The 27,290-nt window shown below is 40.6% G+C and overlaps 1 protein-coding gene and 1 long non-coding RNA gene across 4 annotated transcripts in view; one reads left to right on the top strand and one right to left on the bottom strand.

Moving 5' to 3' along the window:
• The window catches only part of LOC134012989 (uncharacterized), a 354,410-nt gene extending 330,542 nt beyond the window's left edge, over window positions 1-23,868 (bottom strand). The window contains exons 1-2 of the long non-coding RNA XR_009928664.1: window positions 23,781-23,868; window positions 14,146-14,271 (exon numbers count right to left, since the gene is read on the bottom strand). This is a non-coding gene — a long non-coding RNA (uncharacterized LOC134012989). The remainder of the gene's footprint in view (window positions 1-14,145; window positions 14,272-23,780) is intronic.
• The window catches only part of palm1a (paralemmin 1a), a 159,858-nt gene that overhangs the window by 129,645 nt on the left and 2,923 nt on the right, over window positions 1-27,290 (top strand). For 2 of the 3 annotated variants that reach the window (XM_062452683.1, XM_062452682.1), the window contains exon 7: window positions 12,869-12,997. The exons of the other annotated variant lie outside the window; for it this stretch is intronic. In XM_062452683.1, the coding sequence (XP_062308667.1) occupies window positions 12,869-12,997 (129 nt within the window). The remainder of the gene's footprint in view (window positions 1-12,868; window positions 12,998-27,290) is intronic. 3 annotated transcript variants of the gene reach the window in all.

Genomic DNA, 27,290 nt, shown 5'->3' on the forward strand with positions numbered 1-27,290 from the left:
ATACCACCAATAACAATAGGGTTCTCCTACCGGAGGAACCCTAATAACAATAGGTGCCTCGCAGCTTCGCTGCTTGGCCCCTAATAAGAAAAGGTAGAAACACTTAAGTGGCTTCGCCGCTTCGCGGCTTGGCCACCAAATATAGCTGCAAGCAGCAATGGCGGATTCCCCCAAAACATTGCGAACCATTGAAAAATGTATATTCTTCACAAATTGTCACTGTATAGAAAAATCCATGCTGCAGACTTACCAATGGGATACCAAATCTGACCAAATCCAAATATAGCTGCAAGCAGCAATGAGGTGGCCAAGCAGTCAAATGACCCAGAAAACATTTTAGACATCCTCAGAAGAGAGCAACGAGTACACGCAGCAAGTTTGGTGTGAATCCATCAAAGATTTGCTGAGATACGACCCAACTTCCTGTTTGCTGGCTTAACGGCACATTTTGATTGTCTGTACCGGGCAAAGGGTTTTGAAAATTAAAAAACCATGTAATGGGCTTCGATAACTGACAAGAGTCATGCGGGCAACTGGACCACGGTAGAGCTAATGTCTATCTATATGTAAAGATAACATCAACTCTGGAGTTGGGGGTGGGGCTTCTTATCCAACAAATTACACCCCTGAACATATTAATGGCCTACTACAATTGTAAATATCCTTTGGACCTCTTTTGCAATTGGGCCTTGATACTATCTAATGTAAAATCTAATATTTTCTGGCCATTCTGGAGTTTGTGGGGACTTTCCACACCAGCACACTGTTCCTTTCCTGTATTCTGCATTATTACACTTTTTCTTTGAAACTTTCATATAGGCCCATACTATAGCAGTTACGGATATACATAGAGGAAACTCAGGAGAGTGAATTTGAGATAATGGTAGTGGGAGGATGTTGTACCTTTGTGCTTCTCTTTTTTGCCAGTCCTATGAAACATATCTGGGCACCACTGCTTTTGCCTGCTAGTGTTTGCAATGCTGGGAAGAAAACTACAGTTTTTATTTGATTATACGTTGCCCTGGAATAAACGCTGCACCAAAAATGAACATTATGTAATAAATGGCACCCTCGATTAAACGCCTCCCCCCAAAAATCAGAAAACGGTTATTTAATTGGTTTAAATTAAAACACAGTATTTATTACACAAGTAATTCACAAGTGTAGTGTACTATAATTCCCATGAAGCACTGGCAGGCACAAGTGTCTTACTTGCTACAGGTTTATTTGAAGCTTCTTCTCCAAATCCAACGTTAAAACTAAACTCACGCTGTAATGAGAAAATAAAGACCACATTAGCTTAATATGAACATACAATGACATGTGCAGCATGTAAATAACGTTCACCAAAGTAAAATACAGACACAAAACAACATACTTTGTTTGCTGGATGCTGTAGTGTACACAAGGGAATAGAGGTTTCCTTAGATTGCTAACAACCTCTATAACAACCTTAAACTTATCACTTACAGTGAATGTGCATAAAGCTCCAGGACCTGACAACATCCCTGGCTGTGTTCTCAAGGCCTGTGCTCCTGATCTGGCAGGGGTGTTCACTGACATCTTTAACCTCTCCCTGTCGCAGTATGTCGTCCCCAATAGCTTCAAGGGGGCCACCATCATCTCAGTCCCTAAGAAACCATCAGTGAGCTGTCTCAATGATTACCGCCCTGTTGTACTCACTTCTGTTGTCAATGCTTTGAGAGGTTAGTCAAAGACCACATTACATCCTGCCTGTCACCTGCATTAGACCTACTCCAGTTTGCATATAGGCCGAACAGGTCTACAGATGATGCTGTAGCTTTGGCCTTGAACACTGCTCTCTTTCACCTGGATCAGAACAACATATACGTGCGGATGCTCTTCATTGACTTCAGCTCCGCCTTCAACACCATAGTACCATCCAGGCTTATCATGAAACTACAGGACCTGAACATCAGTCCTTCCATGTGCAGCTGGATATTGAACTTCCTGACAGACAGGCCACAGGCAGTACGGCTAGGTAACATCACCTCAACCAGTCTAACACTCAGCACTGGTGCCCCACAGGGTTGTGTGTTAAGCCCACTGTTGTACTCTCTGTTCACCTATGATTGTGCAGCCACTAACAGCTCCAACACCATCATTAAGTTTGCTGATGACACCACCATTATCGGCTGCATCAAGAATGGTGATGAGTCTGCCTACAGAGCAGAGGTGGCAACAATGACATCCTGGTGTCAGCATAACAGCCTGTTGCTCAATGTAGCAAAAACCAAGGAGTTGATAGTGGACTACAGGCGGCTGCAGGGAGAACATGCACCCATTCACATCGAGGGCACAGCTGTGGAGAGAGTCAAAAGTTTCTGATTTTTTGGTATCAACTTCAGCGAGGACCTGAGTTGGACCACCATATTGGTGTGGTTACAAGGACAGCGAAACAGAGGCTCTTTTTTCTGCGGTGACAGCGGAAACTTGGCACGGATTGCACTATACTGACCAATTTTTACCACTGGACCATTGAGAGCATACTGACTGGTGGCATTAAAACATGGTTTGGCAACAGCACTGCCTAGGACAGGAAGACACTACAAGAGTGGTCAAATCTGCACAGCGTATTACAAGGACTGCATTCAGGACCTTTACAGCCAGCACTGCAGGAGAAAGGCCAAGTGAATCATTTTTTGACCCTAGTCATCCCTGCCACAGTCTTTTCTCCCTCCTGCCTTCTGGATGGCGATAGAAGAGCATAAGGACTTGTACCAGCAGATACAGGGATCGTTTTTACCCACATGCCATCTGGATGCTGAACTGTCCTTGAAATATCTTTTTGCACTACAATTTTTCTTATTTTTTTATTATCAAACGCTGCACCACAAATGATAATTGTGTAATAAACGCTGCAGCGTTTAATCAAAGGAACATGGTATATGACAGCAATAATGTTTAATGTAACTGGCCTTTCTAACATTACAAGTGGCCCCAGCATTGCCCCTTATGGTCTAGGTGCATTGCAAATGAAGACAAGAGCCTTTTCTTGAGGTTGTCAAATGTCCCATGCAAAGTCACTCAAAACACGGGTTCGATTCCAGGCTCTGGCAAGAGTATTTACCTCTAAATTGGTCAATATATAGACATCTGACAAAAGACCAGCTCGACCTTTGCCTGTAAACAGTGATTCTGACTGTCAGAGACCTTTAAATAGCCTGACTTACTGAAATTGGCAAAACTAGCCTGGCTAACGTAGGTCGCTTTCTCAGGGCATATGACGAATGAAACAGGCTCGCCTTGAAAAATCAGATATACTGGCTATCTTTAGCAGGCCCTTGTCTACAAAAAGCAGTCCTCCCTGACGTTTTTGGAGTAGAATTGAGTGAAATACAAAATTGTTTACACACTGCCAGTGGCCGAGCCGATCCTGACTCTGAGGCTAACGTCAAAACAATGTACAGTACCCCCGGGACGCAGTATAACTCCAATTGCAAGTCCACAAATCACAAAAATAATCGGAGCATCTGGCTAAAAGCACAATTCCCACATCTCCTAACGGCTTCCCTCCTCGACCTTTTACGTGTACACGTAACTGTAAAAAGGTTGAAGTTATGAACATGACGCGCCCAAGGAATGGCTGCCGCCTATGCGGTCTCCCTGCCGCATAGGCTTATTACAAAGACTTTCACGCCCCAAATCAAAATTATGAGCCGACAGGTCTGTGGGGAATTACTTTTTCTCCTAAAGGCTGCTCTCCTCAACCTTTTTGATGAACAATTCGCCGAGATTCAAAATGACTCACTACAGTAATTAAAAACACAGAGGAAAAAAGCTAGAGCTACAGTAGCTACTTTTCGAGTTCGGTTTTCCGTCACTTCAGAATCACGATCTAAAAGGTCTAAAAGTGCTAAACCTTCACCATAATTCAAGAGTAGTGTACTTTCACAAACCCAATCATTAATTCTAGCTTAAAATGTGTAAAAACAGGACTTACCGAAAGTGGCTGCCTCCAACACGGCTTTCACGGGACTCCAGTTGAAAACAACAATGGCCGCCGAAAAAGAATTTATATTCGTAACGGCGAGCTTCGATTGGAAGCGAAATGAAACAGGGGCTAAAAAACGAGGGTGGGGGCTTGGTCAGCACACAATTTCAATAAAGCATGCGTGTGTCAAGGGGCTCTGGCCCCTTGTGTGTGTGAGAATGTGGAGCACGCGCGCACAGGAGCAAAGGGAGAGAGGATTTGGGGAAACAGCCCTAGAAATTAGCCAAGCATGCATGTTTCAAATATTCACTAAAAATCGAGTTTTCATGTTACAGTCAACTTTTTCTCAGATTTGTGTACTCAACATTCTCAAGAGTCTTCATATGAACTAGTGATTGAATCAGAGTATCAGTTTTTGGCCGGCGGATGTGTAAAGCATTATTTTAGCATTAGCGATAAATTCGATTTGCTTTTTATCAATCATTTTTAGAGGTATGAAGTTGCCTTTGCACATGGTAACATGTTGTAGTGTCTTCGACGTGACATACCAAGTTTGGTGTTGATATCTCAAAGATTTGCTGAGATTTGACCAAACGTCCTGTTTGGTTGCTTTGTTGCCGATTTTGATTGGCTGTGCCGGACAAACGGCATCCCATGTCTAATGGGATACATGAAACTTGGTGTAGGTATATAAGGAACTGTCCTTAATGAGTGTGCCAAATTTCACAAAAAGTTATCCAAGGGTTCTAGGGGCTGCCATTGACTCCCATGGAACTAGAATAATAATAATAATAATAATAAAACTAACAATAACAATAGGTTTCCTCCTTACGGAGGAATCCTAATAATAAAACTAACAATAACAATAGGTTTCCTCCTCACGGAGGAATCCTAATAATAATAATAATAATAAAACTAACAATAACAATAGGTTTCCTCCTTACGGAGGAATCCTAATAATACTAACAATAACAATAAGTGCCTCGCAGCTTCGCTGCTTGGCCCCTAATAACTAGAGAGGGTACAATTTCTGGGGAAATTGTAGGGTGTGCTTGCTTGCGTCGGTTGCACAGGGGTCCGTTTTTGAATGACATTTTTACAACTGATATTTCTGTATATTTTATATAAAAATGCATACTTATTATTTATAAAGATTACATAGATTTAAAAGCATTTTTTTTGCTGCTCATTTACAACTGAAAATACGAGTGAAGTGTAGAATGAAATAGATGTCTTCTCATTTCCCCTGCAAGAGGCAGCCTCAACGTTGAATCAAAACGAATACATTTGGCAGACCGGTGTAAAAATTGACCTAATCTCTATGACTTAAACGTCATTTTAAGTTTTTCCCTTCTCATGATATTTTCAGGCATTTAGCCTACTCATATTGCATTCATTCATTAATAAAGAACCCCCTTTGAAGATTATTCTACGACGTTACCGGCAGTAGAAGATGGAATCGCGATTCAAACAGTACCATCTGCTAACTGAAAATATGCCCCCAAAAACGTAAATAAGCTTGACCTTTATTTAGTGGAAAATCGCTCATTCATAAAAAGCTCACTGGTAGGGATCATTGTCAGTAACAACGCAAAATGCGATATAGCCCTGTGTGGAGAAGCTGCCCCGGTGAATTCTACTACTACAGTACAGTACTAGACTACTGCTGTGTTTGTCTTGGTAGCGATTGTGTTGGTTGAATTGGATTTAACGTTCCGTTGTACGGTTTAGGCTGAAATTAATTATTTTCATGAACAGATTGACAAAGTTTAGGCTGTGGCAATGAAGTTCAGGTTAGTAGTTAGACTTTTGATTTAAGTAAGGGGAGTGCCGAACATGTTGTGTAGATGTTTTTGTAGTGTCTCGCGTAGGCTACAGCATTGCAGTGAGCTACACTGGTTTGAAACCACAGGTAATGATAAGTTCACCCACAAATCGTTTACTTGTAATGTAATGTCATAATAAATCCTACAACGAAAATGTATTTGTGAGGAATGTTTATTTTAAAGATTGAAAACAGATGCATCATAGACCACTGTAGTATGTGTTGCCCGGGCAACAGAGGCTAATGTCATGATGCTAATGCTTCAGTGAAATAGTAGACTACCGTTTCCAAAAGTAGATGTGGGCCCCTTCCTTAATAATATCAGCTAATATTGTACATTACATTTCATAATTGTGTTTCACATCACAAAGTAAAATGAGTAAATAGTTATCACCCTGGCCTCTTTGCTTGTGGCTTTCCTGCAGCTGCCTTGCAGTAAAGCTATAGTTAGCCTAGCTATCCCCCATGTTAACAGACGTGAAACGAATGTTCTGCTACAGGTAGTCACGTGTGTTTTCGTGACGTTAGTGACGTAGTGACGTTAGTAACGTCAGTGACTGTGGCTAGCAAATTAGCCACCATTAGCTTCACTTTTCACCACAAAAACGCAATTTCTACTTAAACCATGCAACGGAACGTAAATAAAAATACAACCAACGCAATCGCTACCAAGACGAACCTTTTGACACCGCCGTTGTGTATGTAGTCCAAATATTGACTGATCCTTAGGGGGGCGAAAATAAACAATAATAAATAAATAAATAAATATATATGTGAGAGAACAAAGGTTGTGCTCTCGCCGAAGGCTTGAGCACACCCAACTAGAGAGGGTACAATTTCTGGGGAAATTGTAGGGTGTGCTTGCTTGCGTCGGTTGCACAGGGATCCGTTTTTGAATGACATTTTTACAACTGATATATCTGTATATTTTATATTAAAATGCATACTTATTATTTATAAAGATTACATAGATTTAAAAGCATTTTTTTGTGCTGCTCATTTACAACTGAAAATACGAGTGAAGTGTAGAATTAAATATGATGTCTTCTCATTTCCCCTGCAAGAGGCAGCCTCATAGCTGAATCAAAACGAATAAATTTGGCAGACCGGTGTAAAAATTGACCTACTGACCTATTGACACTGACAATGATCGCTACCAGTGAGCTTTTTATGAATGAGCGATTTTCCACTAAATAAATGTCAAGCTTATTTTGGGGGCATATTCAGTTAGCAGATGGTACTGTTTGAATCGCGATTCCATCTTCTACTGCCGGGTAACGTCGTAGAATAATCTTCAAAGGGGGTTCTTTATTCATGAATGAATGCAATGAGTAGGCTACATGCCTGAAAATATCATGAGAAGGGAAAAACTTAAAATGACGTTTAAGTCATAGAGATTAGGTCAATTTTTACACCGGTCTGCCAAATTTATTCATTTTGATTCAACGATGAGGCTGCCTCTTGCAGGGGAAATGAGAAGACATCTATTTCATTCTACACTTCACTCGTATTTTCAGTTGTAAATGAGCAGCAAAAAAAAAAATGCTTTTAAATCTATTTAATCTTTATAAATAATAAGTATGCATTTTCATATAAAATATACAGAAATCAGTTGTGAAAATGTCATTCAAAAACGGATCCCTGTGCAACCGACGCAAGCAAGCACACCCTACAATTTCCCCAGAAATTGTACCCTCTCTAGTTTCCTCATAATATTTCACATTTCCTTAAACCAAAATAAAACAACATCAAACTTCAAAATAACCCAAACTGGAAAAATGCCATCAATTGATTCCATGTCAATGGATATTTGATGTGCACGTGGTTATTAAAATCAGATGTAGATAATAATAAAGTTACAATTTCAAATGAAATCAAACCCTTAAACAAAACACATTCCCTTTCTGTTCTGAACATAAAAACTTCCCAAGGTTGCAATTATCGAATTAATCTCGCCGTTTGATTTCAAAATTAACCCTTTACTAGTTATCTGACCCACATTTAACTATCGTTATCATAACTTTGTTTCATGAAATCCATGTTTAGATAGGTTAAAAACTTATCTTAGACCAAGTAATTCATGCTAGAATTACGCTACGACTCGTAATCACGTCAATCAAACAATGCCCTGAAGACAAAAGAAAATATAAATTCTCCCTTTTCCTTTCTAAGCCCTTAAGTTCACAATTTAACAAGTGTAACATAAGCCCATAAAACACAAAACCTTACTCTTTAACTTCTCAAAAGTCTTATTAAAGCATGTAATACAGAATACTCCTTTGAATATGCCTATATTATTTGCCAGCCCTCGCATGCGTAATGCATGGTCAACCTTCTCAATTCAAAATTTGCGGACCAAATTAACCCAAATGAAAATATTTAATTTGAATATTTAGTAGTTTGTATATGATTTAATGTAACACTTCTCATTTCTCAATTACTCTTAGTTTATTTGAATTGATTCATTGAGTAAAAACTATCTATCAGCGCGCATTTCAAACTCGAATCAAACACACAGCCTCTCAGCGCGTGTTGGAACTCAAGACAAACAGCAAAGCGCTCTGGGAAAAACCTTTTTTCTCTGTTTTTCTTTGACCAACACAGCCGGTTGGCGTTTACCTTCTATTCACTTAATTTTGCTAAAGTATAACTTTTACAATCCAATTATAACTAATTAATGAACCAGGGGTTTAATTTCTGCATATTTATTGAATACCATCACACATCACAGATTTTCCGGTCATAAATAGAAGTTCTGGTCAGAAAGGCTTTACCTCCCTGTTTGGCTAGGAATTAGAACAAATGTTGATCACGCATTTGTTAACCACCAAACTTCGAATTCATCTAAACTGACTCATCTTTCAGCAATAATACTCACATAATTATGCAGAACCATACCCTCATCACCTTTGTAAGATCTCAACGTAACGGGACTCTATTTTAGCCCCACCTTTCTCCATCTCTCCTCGGATTTTCTGTAACTCATATAAAATGTACTCAAAAAACAAAAATCTTGTTAGCAAATGTATCAAAATGCTCATCACGTAACATATTTCAAAAGTAACCAAATTAATATGTAAAATTCGCTCCAAATTCATCTATTTCTCTAAATTTGCGTCTTTGTCAATTTTCGTCTGCGCATGCGTCATGCGGTTACTCATCCTGGATCTCAAATGTCAAGCTGCAATTCCTTTACTAGCCTGTACCCGCCGCCATCGCTGTTGAGTCTGTCTGTAAGTTTGTTAGCTACAAATGTCGTTTCCATAGTTGCAAATCTAACTTCCTGGACTCTCCTTTGTCTCAGGACAGAGCAAAATGCACTTCCTCCACGTTTTCACCATTAGCTATTAGCTAACAAAGTCACAGCTTGGATCTTTTCCTCTCAGATCCCAAAGCTATCTTAGCAATTTGTATAAGACTTTGTTCAGCAGACAGCGGACTGGCAAATTCGTTAGAATCATGTCAGCCTTCTGATTTCCTTCTAGGGTCAATTCTACCCTCTTACAACATGTAAAACAATTACACAAATGGTATACACACAATAGAACCGCTATTTTAACAACTATACAATTAGTCCTCATCGACTAATTTAGTACTATCTTTTACGTGCGCACGGAGTAATTTAATACCTGTAGTCTTCTCACAACGACTGTGGACCGATCCATTTACCTCAACGGCTTTCTACAGAACTTAGCAAAATAGGCTACGCTGCTTCCCGGTACCCCGGTACCATATCTTAGTAAACGTGACCCCTGTGATTACAGAGCTGCCAACTCTCACGGTTTCGCCGTGTGACACACGCATTTCAAACATTACTCACGCTCTCACGCCACACATTGTATATCTCATGCTGAAAAGGCAAAGCCAAACAAGTAGCCAAGCTAACGTTGTAAACAGTAACGGACGAGGCGCAGGTTAACGGAGTGAAGCATCATTGACGCGCAAACAGCCGTGTAAACTCGCCTGGGGGGGGGGGGGGGAGTGAAGCTCGCGAAAGCTCGCCAAACGGTGCGTTTACACTGCAGCGACGCGAGCGACAACATGTTTTCCATTCATTTTCAATGGAGCCAGGCGAATCGCTTGCGTGGTGCATTGTGGGTAGCGACGCGACGAAGTTGAGATTTTCTCAACTTTATGCAAATGAGGAGCGATTTTCGCTAGCGATGGCCAATGGCAGTGTTTTCTTGTTTCTCGTAACGTAGCAACCATGGTAAACATTTCTAGCTTTCAGTTTTTAAGATGGAGGAGAAACTAATCGCCTGTGTGGCTGCATATCCAGTCCTGTACGATACGTCTCTGTATTTGTACAAAGACATTAATAAAAAGAATGAGGCCAGGCGCAGGTTTGCCGACGTTGTCGGTGCTCCTGGTGTTTTTTTTGTACTTTGTACTCTCGAACAAAGTTACGTTCCAGGGAGTTCCAGCCGGGCTACAACTATAAACCCGGCTGGAACTCCCTGGTCGTATCGACAGATTAGCAGAGACTTTGAGTACTATAATAAAACGTTTTTACACATGTCAACGTGTATGTCTATTAAACAGTTTTGTATTTTGTTCGATGTTGCGAGTACGTAAACCCAAGTCTGCACACTTGGCCATGACAACTACAACAGTGACTTTAGAGAACTACAATTCTACATTAATCTGTTTGATACGCCCCCGCGCGTGGTGAACTGTGGGAAGGCGAGCGATGGCAAGCGATTCGCGTCGCTGCAGTGTAAACGCACTGTAAGGGGGGGGGGGGAGGGGGGGGGGGGTTGCTACCAAATCTCACGCCAAGGTTTTTGGAAAAGTTGGCAGCCCTGTGATTAGCCTGCACCATCTCACAACTTGGACCTGAATTAAGCAAATGCAAGAGATATAATTGCACGTAATTTATATTTAACTCAAAAATCGTTTGGCTAGGATTTAATAACACATGTTTATGGCACGTGTCTACCACCATACTCAGATACTCAAAACAAACATCTCAGCAACAATAAACGCACTTATGTAGAACTCCACTCTCTAATGGCATGTCAAACGCCTTTACCATGTGTAAATTACAATTCCCAATTCATCAGCAATACTATGTCAATTCCAACCAATATACATTTACAGGTCAGGATCCATTTTGAGTTTAGTGCACGACTTCACAGCGGAGTATTTCATCCGACTATATATTAACCAGTGATTAGTCTTTAACCACTTCACTGCAGAGTTTTTCATCCCTCGCGTTATATAAAAATAAAAAACAAGTATTCTTCGACTATATATATACAATTTATTCTTACCTTGTCCATCGAAAGCTGTGCCTCTTAGCTAGTCCAGAATTCCGTCACCTTTCCACCATCCACCCCCCCAAAAAAACGGGCCTCTTTTTAAACAGCCATATTTGCTGCGAGGTTCTCCATTGTCATGCACGTCTGCACGATTTCAGGTCTTGGTTCTGGATGATGGAAAGGGTGTTGGAATGCGGCCTTTGAAGGACCAAAATGTCAGAAATATTAATCTATCAAGCATTGCACAGTCAGTCGGTGAACAAGTTTAAGAAAGCTTTATTGCTTGCGGCCGGCCCACAAGGAGACAAAAACATCACACGCCATTGTGCTACAAAGTTTGTCTGGTTCACAAGTCTTCAGGTAAGACCATTTATTGGTGAGAAGTCTCCTCCCCTGCATATCAGCTGTCAATATGATCGATCCCAGAGACAGAGTGCGCGTGCACGTGGAAACTTACAGAGTTCTCCGACCCTAGGCTTGACCATATGATTCACTCAACACAGATAAGGTTTATTGCACCTCTAGTATGATAATGGTCAACCTAGGTCAGTTTGTTTACGTAAGCCTAGTGTCATCTATAGGTCATGTGGGGAGAGGGCTCTCTACTGACAAAGGAATGCTAGCACCAGTATTTTCAGAATATAACCTTACATTCTAAATTTCTCCGACAGAGTGTGTGTTTGAATCTGTCATCTGTCATATTTATGTACACTTGACATGAAAGGGAAAGTTCACCCCCCAAAAAATAATAAATAGAAGATACAGTGCAAGACAATCCAAAGACCTCCAACTAAAAGTGGCATGAAACTGCTCACATCAAGATCTGTAGATTATATTGAGTAAGCAGGTTATGATTTGTTGGAAAAAGCATTGCTGTTGACTTTTTCAAATGTATTTTGTGTTACAGGGGTGGCTGTAGAGGACCACCTCTATAGCCACACAGACACAGGACGGGAAGGTAGGTTCCAGGGTTATTGCGTAAAGCGAATATGGTAGGGTAGGTACGGCAATGTCCAGGCAGGCACGGGCAGGGTGGGTCAGGCAGGTTGGCAGATGAACAGAGTGATCCTGGAGACACAGGCAAGATAAAAGTAAGAGACAAAAAACTTGTAATACTCAGACAAAGCTTAGTGTGGCTGATAACGTACTACCGTAGTGCATAAACAACAATCTGGCGATGAATGACAGGAAAACAGGAGTTGATAAGCGATGGGGCTGATGAGTTGATGGGAAACAGGTGCTGAGACCGGGGAGTATGGAATGATGTTATTGGGGCCAGAGACCAGAGCCACACCCACCACAGGCACACATAGTAAAACAAATGGGGAGACCAAAACAAGTTCCTTCTAGGGGGGCAGAGGTGGAGGGCATGACACTTTGAGCACCACAAGCTTAGTGCCATCTAGATCTATGAAATTTGAGAGACATCTCTACAGCTATATCTCAAACTCAGCAACTCACATCAAAACATGTCTATTTGTCTAGATGGACAAATAGCACATTTTTAGGTGAACCCTTCAACATGAACTATTCTTCTAAAATAACTAAAGAATAATTGCTTACATTTACAACAAGATGACTTTCTGTTAAAGGTTTTAATTTTTCCATTCTGTTAGGCAGGAATACCTTTAAACATACTATATGTACCTCTGCTGAGGTAATGCCAAATCACAAATCTTTAAAAAATATTTTTTACAATATTTTTTATTGTTGTCTTTGCAGCAGCAGTATGAATGTGAAATGTGACTGTCCTAAAGAGTAAGAAAGAGAGGTGAGAGGATTTACTTGACAAATTGCTAATGCTTTTCTTTCTCATTGCCACTGCAGCGATGTACTCTGTGGAAATCACGGTTGAGAGGGACAAAGTTACAGGTGAAACTAGAGTGTTGTCCACCAACACACTACTGCCCGTTGATCTCTCCCAAGGGGTGAAGGTATATGAGGATGAGCAAAAAGGTGAATGTTTACTAAAGATGTGAATTATACTTTTGTATAAAGTACATTACTTTATACAGTAATGCACAAGCAGAACATGTTTATCAAGGAGCTAATGCTAAGTATATTACTATAGAAAAAAAGCCAATTGCTAATTTGAAATTGAAGTGTCCAATCAAATACTTGCAAAATATATATATAGCACTACACTTTATATGAAAACAAACTCTGAATAAAAAAAAAAGGAAAAACAGGATGACATAGTCTGCAATGTCTCTTCACCATTCTGCTGAATGGGATTTAAAAGACAGCAGCATGGATAGATACATTGTGGTCTGTACTGTCTCTTTACTGTTGCTGTTGAGCAGGCTTTACAACCCAGTAGCATCTCCACTATCTCTTTATTTCTGCTGCATAATTAGCTTCACAAGCTTGCTGTTAAATGTCTCTTGTTTTTTATAATGCTGTTTGTGTCCTATGGTGTTTCAGGGAATATAGGCCCTTTTAGGCAGGTAAATATATATGCTTTTAAATGCTGTGTTTTGTAATGTATTTTCTCTTAATGCACATATATTCGCCTACCATTCATTGTAAAATGTGATTGCCTTTGGCAAGGCACAACCTATATTCTCTCTCATAAATATTAATTATTATTTTCCCACCCTTAAAACTCAGTAAATGTTTGCACTACATAGACAATGCCGGTGTCAAAATGTTCGTCCTGGTCCCAATTGCATTGCTTGTATCCGCGCGAACGTTCCATTTAACATTTTAGGGACAATCCACGTGCGATTACCTATAGTACAACATTAGTAGTTCGTTAACTTCTGGGAGAGAGCTAGCTACCTGAAATGGCAAGACAGCTGCAGAAACACCACAGGCAAGGCCAGGGTGATATTGTTACATACGCCTCCCGAAGGAGAGAACGCAACACCCCACTGCACACAAGAACCCTAGGACCGGATGAGAGTTGTGGTGCAAAACAAGTGAGGCGAGGCCAACTCTACCGTTCAACATTTATTAACAGGGAAAAAGGGGCTGGGCATGACCAAAGCAAATAAAGCTAAATAAAACAGTTACTATCCTACCTTAACACAGTATTTCCCTAACTAGCACCGTAGTTCTGGCGCTCTACCCAAAGTAGGAGGGTTGATTGGCCCAGGTCTTACCTAATGTTTATATACAAAAAGATTATCCTGCGGGTGGTGTAAGCCCCGGGGCCTCTTGCCTAAAGCACGTAGCTTTCCCCTTTCCCCCTGACAACAAAAGCAGAAAGGTATTAACCCTTGTGTTATCTTCGGGTCATTCTGACCCATCAGTCATTGTGACCCACTGTCGTATTGCGACAAATTTACCTCATACAAAAACAAAGTGAAGCATTTTCTTTTAACTGTCGGGCTGTCTCAGACCCCCCACATTGCAATGGTTAAAAGAAAATTATTTTTATTTGTTTTTGTATTGGGTGAAATTGGGTAAACACAACGATGGTTCGTTGTGAACCTTTGGGTCATGTGACCCGAAGGCAGCACGAGGGTTAACTAGGGATGGGCATATGGCACTGACGCATCTATGCTTGTGTGGCAAAACCAATACGCAGTTTCGAAAAAGTGTTTTGGAGCTTGTATCAAATTACGATAACCACATGATTGATGACGTTCAATGCTTCAAATGGTTTGCGAAGATTGGTTTGCGAAGATTGGTTTGCGAGAGGAAAGAAACAACGATGTCACAAGATCGCAACAAGATAATTGAATGGTTTGCGAAGATATGGAAATATTGTCGAATAATAAATATTGGATAATTAAAGAAATTAAAATAACATAAAATTAGAAATCAAATGTACATATTTCATAGATGTCAAGATCCAGTGTAATTTGATAAAATGAAGTAAGCAAATTAAATAACATAAAATAGTCTAAAGAAAAGGTGGAAAATATATCAAAGTGTACAGGTGTGATGCCTGGAGTGACTTTAAAACGTTTTCTGGGACTACAGAGAACCAATGTACACCCTGCAACATGAGCCTTAAGGATTGGGGCTCATTTGCAGATAGGCTACTCTTTGCTTTGATGGGCTTAACTTCACTAAAGTTCCAAAGTCAACAAAGCATTATGTCCTGAGAACATCAGTAATAACAAGGGAGTCAGGTGGCTGAGCGGTTAGGGAAGCGGGCTAGTAATCTAAAGGTTGCCAGTTCGATTCCCGGCTGTGCAAAATGACGTTGTGTCCTTGGGCAAGGCACTTCACCCTACTTGCCTCGGGGAGAATGTCCCTGTACTTACTGTAAGTCGCTCTGGATAAGAGCGTCTGCTAAATGACTAAATGTAAACAAGCTCCTGGAGACCTAATACAAACAACTGGCCCTGTCTTCTGTGAACTGGTCCTTGGAGGAACACACAGTTCTAGCTCTGTGGGAGACCTCTGCCATCTGCCTTGTTCCAAAGAAGAGCAGACCCAAACTTCCCAATGACTTCCAACCTTTAGCTCTTACATCAGTGGTGATGAAGAGTTTTGAATGTCTGATACTTTTGTAACTACAAGAGACAGTCCAGAACCTGGCAGATCAACTCCAGTTTGCCTACATGAAGAGTAGAAGTCTAGATGATGCTGCCCTTACATTGCTGCATCATACACTCCCATCTGGAAAAACTACAAGGCTTGTGTTTGTGGAATATCTCTAGTGCCTTTAACAGAATGTAACCACATCTGTTGGGAATACAACTACTAAACATGAGTAAATCCTTGATTCATACTGCAGATAATTAAATTCCTAACACACACACAGGGTTCTGTCTTCTCCCCAGGTCAAAATACTTATTCAATGTACATATTCTCTGATTCATTTCATTATTTTATACTATGCTCTATTATACATAAATATCAAAAGTTATCTGACGAAATATAAGTAATCAGTTATACTTTATTTTATTTCATGTCATCATCACGTATTCTTTGTGTGATGTGGGATGGATGGGGCTGCGGAGGATCCACAGCTTCCTTCTCTTCTGCTGCTAGTGGTGAACCTCTATGGTGGATGGATGGGCTGCATGAGGGTGCTTCCTTTGGTGTGGATGGGCAAGCTAGGATGAACTGTTTTGTATTGGAGATGACTCAAAACTTTGACCACATGTCAGTGGATCAGATCATCTTTCTTATACCTGTAAATACTGCACATGCCTGTGAGTTCTGGAAAAGTGAAGTTATATTCTATTCTATTTGCTACAGCTTTTGCAGTCACTCAATCTCAACCACAAATGTGTAATGTTAGAGAAGCAAGACACAAGGACGGCTCTCAGGGCAGATTCAAGATATACATTGTTTATTTAATTTTACAACCACCCAAATAACGCCCAAGCCTATTAATGAAATGAAAATACTACTTTAATTTTATTAAAATGGTAAAGCTAAGAGTATTAAACAATCATTTAAACATAATACAGTAGGCTGCAGATTTCATTTAGCTGACAGCTCAAATCCACTTGCTTTTATCATTTTTCATCAAGTTTTGTTAATGTGCTGACTTTATCATATAAGGCACCTAGTTACAGTAGTTGGGCTTGCCAAAATCGCATTATGGTTTCAATATTACAAAACAAATAGTCTAAAAGTTCGTATTGCAGAAAATGATCATAAGTGAACAGATAGCTAATTGTACCAGAATGTTTTTGACGTTTAGCTAACTTAAATATGTTGAACAATACTCAATTCACATACTTCGCACTACTGTTTCATTAAACAAATAAACAAAGAGTAACAATTTAAAGTTCGTTTTGAGGCAAGCTATTAAAAGCGTGTGTAGCTAGCTAGCTAGTGCCCAAACTACTTAATGCTAGCTAGCTAGCTCTAATCAAGTAGTTTGTTTGACGTTGAAAAACACTCCAGTGTCTTGAAATGATTTCGACAACAAAGTTGAAGTTAGCTAGCTAACGTTGTCCAATTCAAGACACCAGAATTGTTTTATACATAACCATATGCGATTCACATTTGCTACTTACACTCTGATTCTCGTCCATCTTGTTCTGAGCCGTAACCCTACAATATTCACTACTGCAGGAATATATTGATTATCTTGTTCCGGTCCATGTTTATCCAATACGCTACGTGGCGCTGTCAGATAAAACGAGGGTCCTAGAACTGTGGTCCTGAAACTGTGGTCCTGAAACTGCAACTCTCCGGCTCTCCGGGGTCTACGGGGTCTCCGGCTCTGCAGGTACCCCCTACTCCCATTGTAGGGAATTTTGTTGCAGTTCCACCAGAGTTCCACTGGGAGTGATCGCGGTAGAGTGCAAAATGAATGGGAGTCTATGGAGCTAAACGGCTAAATTGGTGTAGAGATGTAGACATGGTCGCCCGACCATGTAGAGACAGTAAGGACACGCCGTCGTGTAAATAAGATAAATAACATAAGGCCATTTAGTTTGTTTAATAAAAGAGCAAGCTATAGACCTGTTTTATAGGAAAGGTAACCTTAAATGACTTATTTTGTGATCGGGTTGTGTTTTTAGTTGGACTGCTTAAGTTTTGTGTCAGATTAAAGAAACTGCAAACTTTAATATCTGGCTCCGTCGTTCTTCTAGCTCGGCAAAGCAAGCTAAATTAGGTAGTGCTGTCAAACAATTAAAATATTTAATCGCGATTAATCACATTAATGTCATAGTTAACACGTGATTAATCACAATTAATCGCACATTTTTATTCTAAATGTCCCTTGATTTCTTTTTGTCCCATTTTTTCTCATTTTAATGCTCTTATCAACATGGAAAAGTGGATTGGATTGCTTAGTTAGTGCAAATGTTTATTGTTTTTATTGAAAACAACATTGCAACATTGCCTGGCTTTGACGAGGGGGCGGAGAATTCGCATCAGCTGTGTGCTTGGCCATCAAGTGGTATTTCAGACTGGACGTGCTGCGATGATAGCTCAGTTCACAACGACAAAACACACAGATCAATTTGGTCTTGTCAATGGAACCATTTGGCAACTTTTTAAAAGTAACCTTTCCATTCAGAATCTTATTGGCATCCATTTCGGCGTCTCGCACTCGCTATCCACTCAAAACGTAACGTTAGCCTACTACTCTTTAGCCGGCTCGCAGGCCCAAACAAGTGTGTGCCTGTTGTTTTGTTTCCGGTCTAGCTAGATCCGGTGTGTTGTAGTTTTTCTAACGTCATTGCAACAGCATGTGAAAAAAACGATAACGCGTTTAACTGACAGCACTAAAATTAAGCCTACATATGTTACTATTATAAGGATTATGAGTGTTGCTTACTATTACTAGCTTATTGTTAATGCCATCGTTGTGGTGTTAACTGACAAAGTTCTAAGAAAATATATAGTCGTTATAACGACCATAACAATATTGTGGTTATCAGACATGATTTATACATCTTGGTCTTTGCTCCAGAAAAACATGTCAACAATCTATAATGATGTAACATGCCACGATATTATAACTAATTATATTAGGCTATAATTACGTTTGTCATGCCATGAGCATAATAGCATTCATTACAAAATTGTTAAATCTGCTTTAAAATAACGGAAATAAACTCTACAAACAACCGTCATGTATGTGTGCAAACATTTGTAAAACTTGCTACAATAAAGGCAGGCAACTGTAGTTAATCAAATCCTTTCTCTTTGTTCTCATTCAGCTCTGGTAAATCAGCGATTTGCTGATGTTCCCTTTTGTGCTCGTCCCCTGTTCGTATCCGTGAGCACGTTTCCAGGCAACTTTTCTTGACGTAAGTAAATAAATGGGCTTGGCTTGAAGCAACGGCCCCGGTGGATGTAGGTGGTATTGCATTTCTTGTTAGACATCCGGCTCTTCCGGTCTGTTATAGTCTACCTCCCGTAAGAGGGGGACCCGACACCCCACAGCCCAAGGACCCCCAGATGTGTGCGAGCAAAACACCAATAACAATGCCAACAGCAAACACGGTCAAGCAGGGCTTTATTCGCCTCAGTAAGCAAACATGATAACGCGGTGATATGTTTGGGAAAAGGGGCTGGACGGTACCAAAGAAACAAACATAAAGTCCCCACCCCTAACCTGTCCTAATCTACCACACACAAAACTGAACTAACCTGGCACACTAATCAGGTGCCCTAACCAAAGTACAAGGGGGGGTCTGCCCAGAACTAACCTAGTGTGTATAGACACAGACTTTTTCCCTACGGGTGATGGATTGCCCGCGGGCGGCTCTAGCCTACACACTCCCCAAGTGAGTCCCCTTCCCCCCAGGGAAAACAAACCTGGCGAAACACAGAAACGGCAATGCTCACCAAAACACACTGACCACAACGCAGAGAACAGAGTGGATGCCTACTCTGTACCAAGAGAGCCCCCAAAACACAGAAAACAAACACAATTTATACAGGAGAGCATGATGGGATGATTGCTGATTGGACCCAGGTGAACGGCATCACGGAAGGGAGGGAGGCATGGATGAGCGGAAAACCAGGGGCGAACCAGCACCACCTGCGGAACACACAGAACAGAACACACACAGGAACACAACACAGAGAACACCAACACGCTCAAGGCACACTGAAACAGACAGATAGGGGGGGACGTAACATGGTCGTTTTTATTCTATTAACTCCAGTCAACATTTACAAAACGATCTCCCCCAATTTTTGTTCGATTCCCGAACCTGGCTCATACTACTAGCTTTTTCATAGAATAATTTTTCCTGATTTTTGTTTGAAAGCAATCCAAAATGGCTAAACTAGCACCGCGTTTATTTGTTTACGTCAATAAAAGTTGCCTGCAAATGTGCTTGTGGATACGAACAGGGCACGAGCACAAACGTTCACATTGGCCGATTGCCGATTTACCTGGAGCTGAATGAGCCATAGACTTAAATTGAATAAGCACAGGGAGAAATGGCTTGAGTTGCCTGCCCTGTTGTAGCAAGTTTAGCAAATGGCACATACATGAAATGTTAATATAGTTTATTTCCGTTATCTTAAAACAGATTTGATTTTTCTGAACGTTTCATAACGTTTTCTGAACGTTTTTACGTTCATGACATGATGGCAAATATTATAGTATGTTAAGCGTGAGCATAGATTGTTGACATGTCTATCTGGAGCAAAGACGAAGATTAATACTTTAACTGATAACCACAATAGGAAATTATATATATTTAAATAATATTAGTCTTGCCTTCAGAAGCTTTTGTTAAACACACCCATTATTATTTTTTTCATCGTGTCATCAAGCCAGACTGCTTTTGTGGGACAATGAAGGTCCTCAGTGACTATGTTTCACCCCCACTTATATCTGATGGAAACGTCTTGTATATAGGCCTAGTTCTGTTAATATGCCCCTTTCAAAGGCAAATGTTAAATAAAGTATATTTTAGACACACTTCTCAAGCTTTTATTTATTACATTATTTCCAAGTGTTATTAGATCACGTTATATCCATTAATAGGCGTTTGGTTTTGTAGGTTGAACATATAAAACACAGGCCACATTTCTACACTGATATGTAAATTGAAGGCAGTGTGATTTTCGTGGCATTTCGTTTGAATATAAAGTTGACAGTAAGCTATGGTAAGTCTGCATTATGGAAGATTTCTGTTACCAAAATAACTATTAAGCTTTCTTTGCCTGGCGAGAACAACGACGGAGCTAGGTCTTCAGGTTAACAGTTTATTTAATCCGATACAATGCGTTGGAAATCATACTCAAATCATGGAGAAAAAAAACATGTGATGAGTTCCATCTAGAATAGCCCTATATTTATCCCTATAGCTTGCATCATGTCTCTGATTCTTATCGGACTTGTACCCCATTCTGCCACTGCAATGACTTAGCTCACACGCTCGCGACCATACAAGTCTATGCTCGCGACTGGTTGTCGCAAAGTATGACGTGTACAGCTAGTTGCAAGCGTGCACGAGTCTCGGAGCTAAGAAAAAAGCAAGCCACTGTTTAACGCTAGACCGGAAGAGCCGGAACTGGAAAGATGGCGTGGTCCGGTTTTGCGCTCTCGCTTGCCTCACTGCACCACTGAGCACTTTTCATAGAAATGAATGGGGACGCCATCTTGGAAGACAAAAGTAGCTGCCTCTAGTAATATAACTCTATGAGTTCTCCCCATATTAGACATTCTGCTGTTTATCAATCCGAAGAACGCGAGGTTGAGATGCGGGATTTCTTAGCTATTGCGCAATACCCTGGCCTCGCAGCAGTATGACAACACTGGCATTATCAGCGCAACATTTTATAAGCTTTTGCTGTATAGTGCTTTTGTATTACATGTGTTAAATATAGGCTCAATAGCTCATAACATTTGTGTTTGTCATTTCACTCATTTGATGGGATTATGATAAAATGTCGCAACTATGTGTCTGCACTGCGATGCTAGCTAGGTTATCGAAAAGTTGGAGCAAATTTACAAATTAGCCGTTTCATCAATAAAATAAGCACATTTTCAGCAACTACACTGCCCACTTCGTGTCACATTTGAATTCAGATACTGATTTACACGTACCGTTTTAGCTGAAATATGAATTGTAAAAATGTACAGCAATGGCGGATAAAGGATTCTGTTCGTCTTGTTGGTCACGGTAACCCCGCCCCTGACGCAAGGTTCTTACTTGGTTCCCACTTTAGCCCAGCTCCGATGTGGTGCTACTTGCGAACCACTTTCCCTGGTTCAGAGACGGTTCTTAGTAGCCTGACGTTGTCATACTCATAATTCTAGTCAGAATATGAGTCTGATATCGCTCCGTTGGGCTGTGAGTATGGGGCATGTTTCAACCGAACCCGGACAAAAAATGCCTCTTCGCTCAATTGGATAGACCTACAACCAATCAGAGCAACGTAGTATGTGACGAATCCCGTAGGAAGGACGGCAAAAACATATTTTCGATCGACAAATGCCTTGATCGCGTTTCTCTGTTCCTCTTTCAAAATGAATGTGCTGTCGATGTCTTCTAAAACAGACTCGACGGCAGAATTTACACATCTCAGCTCTCCAGCGGCAGCCATGTTTGTTGAAAACAAATTCAACCCAAGCGCTCTTTGGTGACGTGGTTGATTACGTTACTGTTGATCATCTGTCCATCATCGTATAAAGCCCGCCCTGACAATTTGATTGGTCCGAACAGCTCTTGTTCGAGCATAGTTTTTCCCCAACCGAGCGACTCCAGACCGGCTGGCATCCAGGCTAGGTTCTTATGGTGCGTTTACACTGCAGCGACGCGATGCGAGCGACAACATGTTTTCCATTCATTTTCAATGGAGCCCGGCAAATCGCTTGCGTGGTGCATTGTGGGTAGCGACGCGACGCGATCGAGTTGAGATTTTCTCAACTTTATGCAAATGAGGAGCAATTTTTGCTAGCGATGGCCAATGGCAGTGTTTTCTTGTTTCTCGTAACGTAGCAACCATGGTAAACATTTCTAGCTTTCAGTTTTTAAGATGGAGGAGAAACTAATCGCCTGTGTGGCTGCATATCCAGTCCTGTACGATACGTCTCTGTATTTGTACAAAGACATTAATAAAAAGAATGAGGCCAGGCGCAGGTTTGCCGACGTTGTCGGTGCTCCTGGTGTTTTTTTTGTACTTTGTACTCTCGAACAAAGTTACGTTCCAGGGAGTTCCAGCCGGGCTACTACTATAAGCCTGGCTGGAACTCCCTGGTCGTATCGACAATTAGCAGAGCCTTTGAGTACTATAATAAAACGTTTTTACACATGTCAACGTGTATGTCTATTAAACAGTTTTGTATTTTGTATACAAGTTGTTTTTTGATCGATGTTGCGTGTACGTAAACCCAAGTCTGCACACTTGGCCATGACAACTACAACAGTGACTTTAGAGAACTACAATTCTACATTAATCTGTTTGATACGCCCCCGCGCGTGGTGAACTGTGGGAAGGCGAGCGATGGCAAGCGATTCGCGTCGCTGCAGTGTAAACGCACTGTTACGCTGTCGAAAGAGAAAGAACTGGTTCGAGATTAAGCACTGGCTCCGAACCAGCACCCAAAATGCGTTGGTGGAAAAGGGGTAATATTGCCAGAGAAGCAGCACCCCAAACCAACATGACTCCAGGCATCGCTCGAGTTTCTTCCATTGGTCACTATTATTTAGCCTAATCCGTATTGTAATAATTATAAATCCGTTCACTTATGAAAATGACGTCATCATATTTAGAGTGTTATGTTATTTTATTGAAATGAAACGTAACATGATAGGACTAGGTACTCTATACAGTGCCCAAAAACAAATGTTGATGATTCGTCAACAATGTCAACAGTAATAATAATTAGTAATAATAAAGTCCCCACAGTTCACAATAGGCCTACATATCACAAATGTTAAGAATAAGAAAAAATCAGTGTAATCTAGTTTAATTGATATGAAGACCGTATCGTATATAGACCGTCCACCCGCATCAACAAGTAACAACTTTTTCGGTGGTGTAGCTGGTTAAAGCGGTGTTCAACAACATCTTGTTAACGCAAGTCTGGATACCCGAGTTTGTGCCCCAGTGCAGGTCACCTCGGACGATATTCTTTAACGTTTACTGTGAGAAAATGACAATTCTAACGGCCTACAGATGTATCACAACATTTTAATGTGTGAGCACTAATATCAGTTTAAAATTAACACATGTAGCCTTAATTAAAATATTAAATAACGTAGGGTAGGCTACCGTCGGAGACAACCACTATGCCTCATTCAGCCAGTTTAAACGGCTGCTAGATGACACTGTTCATTTTCAATGCACCGATAGTTTGGCTTTTTGGGTTTTTTAACCCAAATGATAACAATGAATGAACGAATGAATGAATAATGTACCATATAATACCAGATCCAAGCATTGGATAGCAAATATACAAATACACAATTACAGAAGGCAGCTCACAGCACACAGACCAAACCAAACCAGATAGCAGTCAGCCAAGCTCCCTAGCTAGACAACTCAGGCTTAGGCCACGTTTACACATAGCCGGAACATATTTACAGAAACTAATATTTCTGACCCTCCGTTTTCAAAAATAACGTCGTACACAAGATCGTTTTCAAAAATGTTTCTGTTTACATGAACCCACATAAATATGCCCCCGAGCGCCATCATAACTATGCCAAACGACAAGGATAAAGCCATGCAAACCAATCAGAATTCTCAAAATCTTTGCCTCTGCTCGTCGATATAAAAATCAGTTGTGTTTGTAAATACAAACAGGCCAAAAGGGTTTGCATTGCATAAATGAGCACTACCGTAACAGCATCCATGATCAGTAAGCAAACTAACTGTAAACATAGGACGCTCACATGGCGTGATGCATTTTTAGTCGCATACTGTGACGTTTGAGAACCTAAAACTACAAAAACAACAAAAACTGAGTTTTCAGAAATCTCCACTTTGGCCGGAGTTTTTAGAAATGATAGTTTTCCGTGATAAAACCTCAGTTTTCGTGTAAATGAAAGGCCAAACTGCATGAAAATATAAGCGTTTTTCCTCGGTTTAAACAGGGCCTTAAATATGGTGTAACGTAGCTGCAGCCATTGACGAGGGGGGGGGGGGGGGGGGCGGAGCGGAGTCCTGATCAGGGGATCCCACCAATCAGTCACTCCAACTGGTTTCAGAAGCCATCTTGCCCAAGATGACAAACCTAAAAGAAAGAACCCCCCACACACACACAAACAAACCACAAACAAGATATTCGGACACAGAAACCACATAGGAACTCTGGGGATGTAGATATGTACAGATGTGTACGCCCTTTGACTGGTTAGCTCCTGCGATTCCCACACAGCGGTAGTCTAGTAGTTAGCTCAACTGTAAAACGTACTTACCAGTCCGGGGGTCAGGTGTGCATCTAGGAACAAGACCGAGCACAGCCTTCTCCAGGTGAGGAAAATTGTACATTATGCCTGCAAGTGTATGCTCTTCTGTATCAGATAATCCAGTTCGCCATTCAATATCCGAACAATTGGATAGGATAAGCTTGAGGCAGTTTTCCCTACTTACAGCACGGATATCCGGTCACATCACATGACCCCCTAGTCTTCAGACAGGGAAGGGACATTGTTACTGACACATAATGATCACTTCTAGTAAACTTGTTATATTAGCCAGTTTTCCAGAAATACATTTCAAGCTTTTTAATGTTTTTGGAGGAATTCTTTCAGTTTGCAGGGGTACTGTTTGAATCGTGATTCCAGCTAAGATACTGCCAGTGACAACATTGTTAGATATAGGTTAGAAGCATTTTTACACAGGATTACCCAATTTCCTCCTTTCGATGCAACTTTTTCAACTATGTGAGGCTGCAACATAGCGTATCACCATTCCCTCTTGCAAAGGGAAATGACAAGTGTGATTCTACACTTCAATCTTAACATTTTGAAGTGTAAATGAGCAGCAACAAATGTATGCTTTTTAATCTATGTAATCTTCATAAAAAATAAGTATGCATACTTAAAATATATAGATATATCAGTTGTAAAACATAACAGACCCATCAGCAACCGATGCAAGCACACCTCCCTATTTCCACAGACCATCTCTAGTTAATATTATTGATTAATATATATCGGTTGCAGATGGGTCCGTTTATTAACTGTAATTTTTACAACTGATATTTCTGTATATTTTATATAAAAATACATACTTATTATTTATGAAGATTGCATAGATTTAACCCTTGTGTTATCTTCGGGTCATTCTGACCCATCAGTCATTGTGACCCACCGTTGTATTGCGACAACTTTACCGCATACAAAAACAAAGTGAAGCATTTTCTTTTAACCGTTGGGCTGTCTCAGACCCCCCACATTGCAAAGGTTAAAAGAAAATGCTTTTTATTTGTTTTTGTATTGGGTAAAATTGGGTAAACACAACGATGGTTCGTTGTGAACCTTTGGGTCATGTGACCCGAAGGCAGCACAAGGGTTAAAAGCATACATTTGTTGCTGCTCATTTACAATTCAAAATACAAAAAGTGAAGTGTAGAATGAAATGGTTGTCTTATTTCCCCTGCAATAGGGAATAGTGATAAGCTATAGCCTCAGTTGAAAAGTTGGATCAAACGAAGATATTGGGAAATCCGGTGTAAAAATGGTCCTAACCTCTATGACTTAAACGTAACCTTAAGTTTTTCCCTTCTAGTGATATTTTCAAGCATTTAGCGTAATTGCATTCATTCATTAAGAAACCCCTTTGAAACAAGCTGAACCCCCTTTGAAACAAGCTATTCTAACAACGTTGTCATCAGTGGCGATTTCTTTAAGACTGCAAGTAGGGTTGCCACCAGACCCGTCACCAGACCTCAGTCTTAAGGGGGGCATATGAAATGCATGGGAGGGCACACTTATTATTAACCTACAGTATGTATACTTATAATAATCGTATACTCTATTCGCGCAGCACATAATCATCACGTTAAACATAACCAACAGCAATATGACCAGATAGCCTATAGCCTACACCACATTACATAGAAGCAATTTTATGAATATCCATAAAACACTTGACTATACAACATATTAGATTAGATATTAGACACAAAATTAGCAACTATGATAATATAAAATTACTGTATTTTTTAACAGATCTGTGCCTCAAGTGGGGGGGCACAAGCATTTTCGGGGGCGGGCCCGGCCCCCTATGGCACGCCCATAGCGACGGGTGTGGTTGCCACCCGTCCCTTAAAATACGGAATCGTCCCGTATTTGAGAATAAAATAGCGCATCCCGTTTTGAATCAATATGGGACGGGGTTTGTCCTATATTTTCCGAGTTGTCTTCAATGCAGCATCCCATGCAAATCATCCCACCTGCATTCTGTGAAGACTCGTCCTATTCTGCCCCTGATTGGGTAATACTCGCTGCCATCGTTGGTTTGATCAGGCTCACGGCCAATCAGAGGCAGAGGAAGGCGGGTCTCTTGGCGTAGAGTCGATTTGAAAGAATGGTGGAGGCAGGTCCAGATACCCCCCACGTAATAAGAAGTACACTTATAAAATGAAGTAGGCTTTACATGCCCCAATACTGCACACTACTACTTCTGGTCCACTGATGTTATCATGTTCATGATGTTCATGGAAGATCATTTGCAAGTCTCCTGCACTATATCTATTTTTTCCAATATACTTTTTTGAGTAAAAGCATTTGTTTAATTTAAAGTAAATAAATTATGGATCTGTTAATTTAATAAGTTAATAAAATATGGTTCTCACAAGTTCCTCCAAAAGCCTACTTTTTGTGGTCTCACTGTCAAACTTTGTTGGCCTATGTTTATTATCGTCATAGCTGACGATATGACCACTTGAGTTGTGATAGAG

The sequence above is a fragment of the Osmerus eperlanus genome, chromosome 26 (genome assembly GCF_963692335.1).
Source record: "Osmerus eperlanus chromosome 26, fOsmEpe2.1, whole genome shotgun sequence".
NCBI lineage: Eukaryota > Metazoa > Chordata > Actinopteri > Osmeriformes > Osmeridae > Osmerus > Osmerus eperlanus.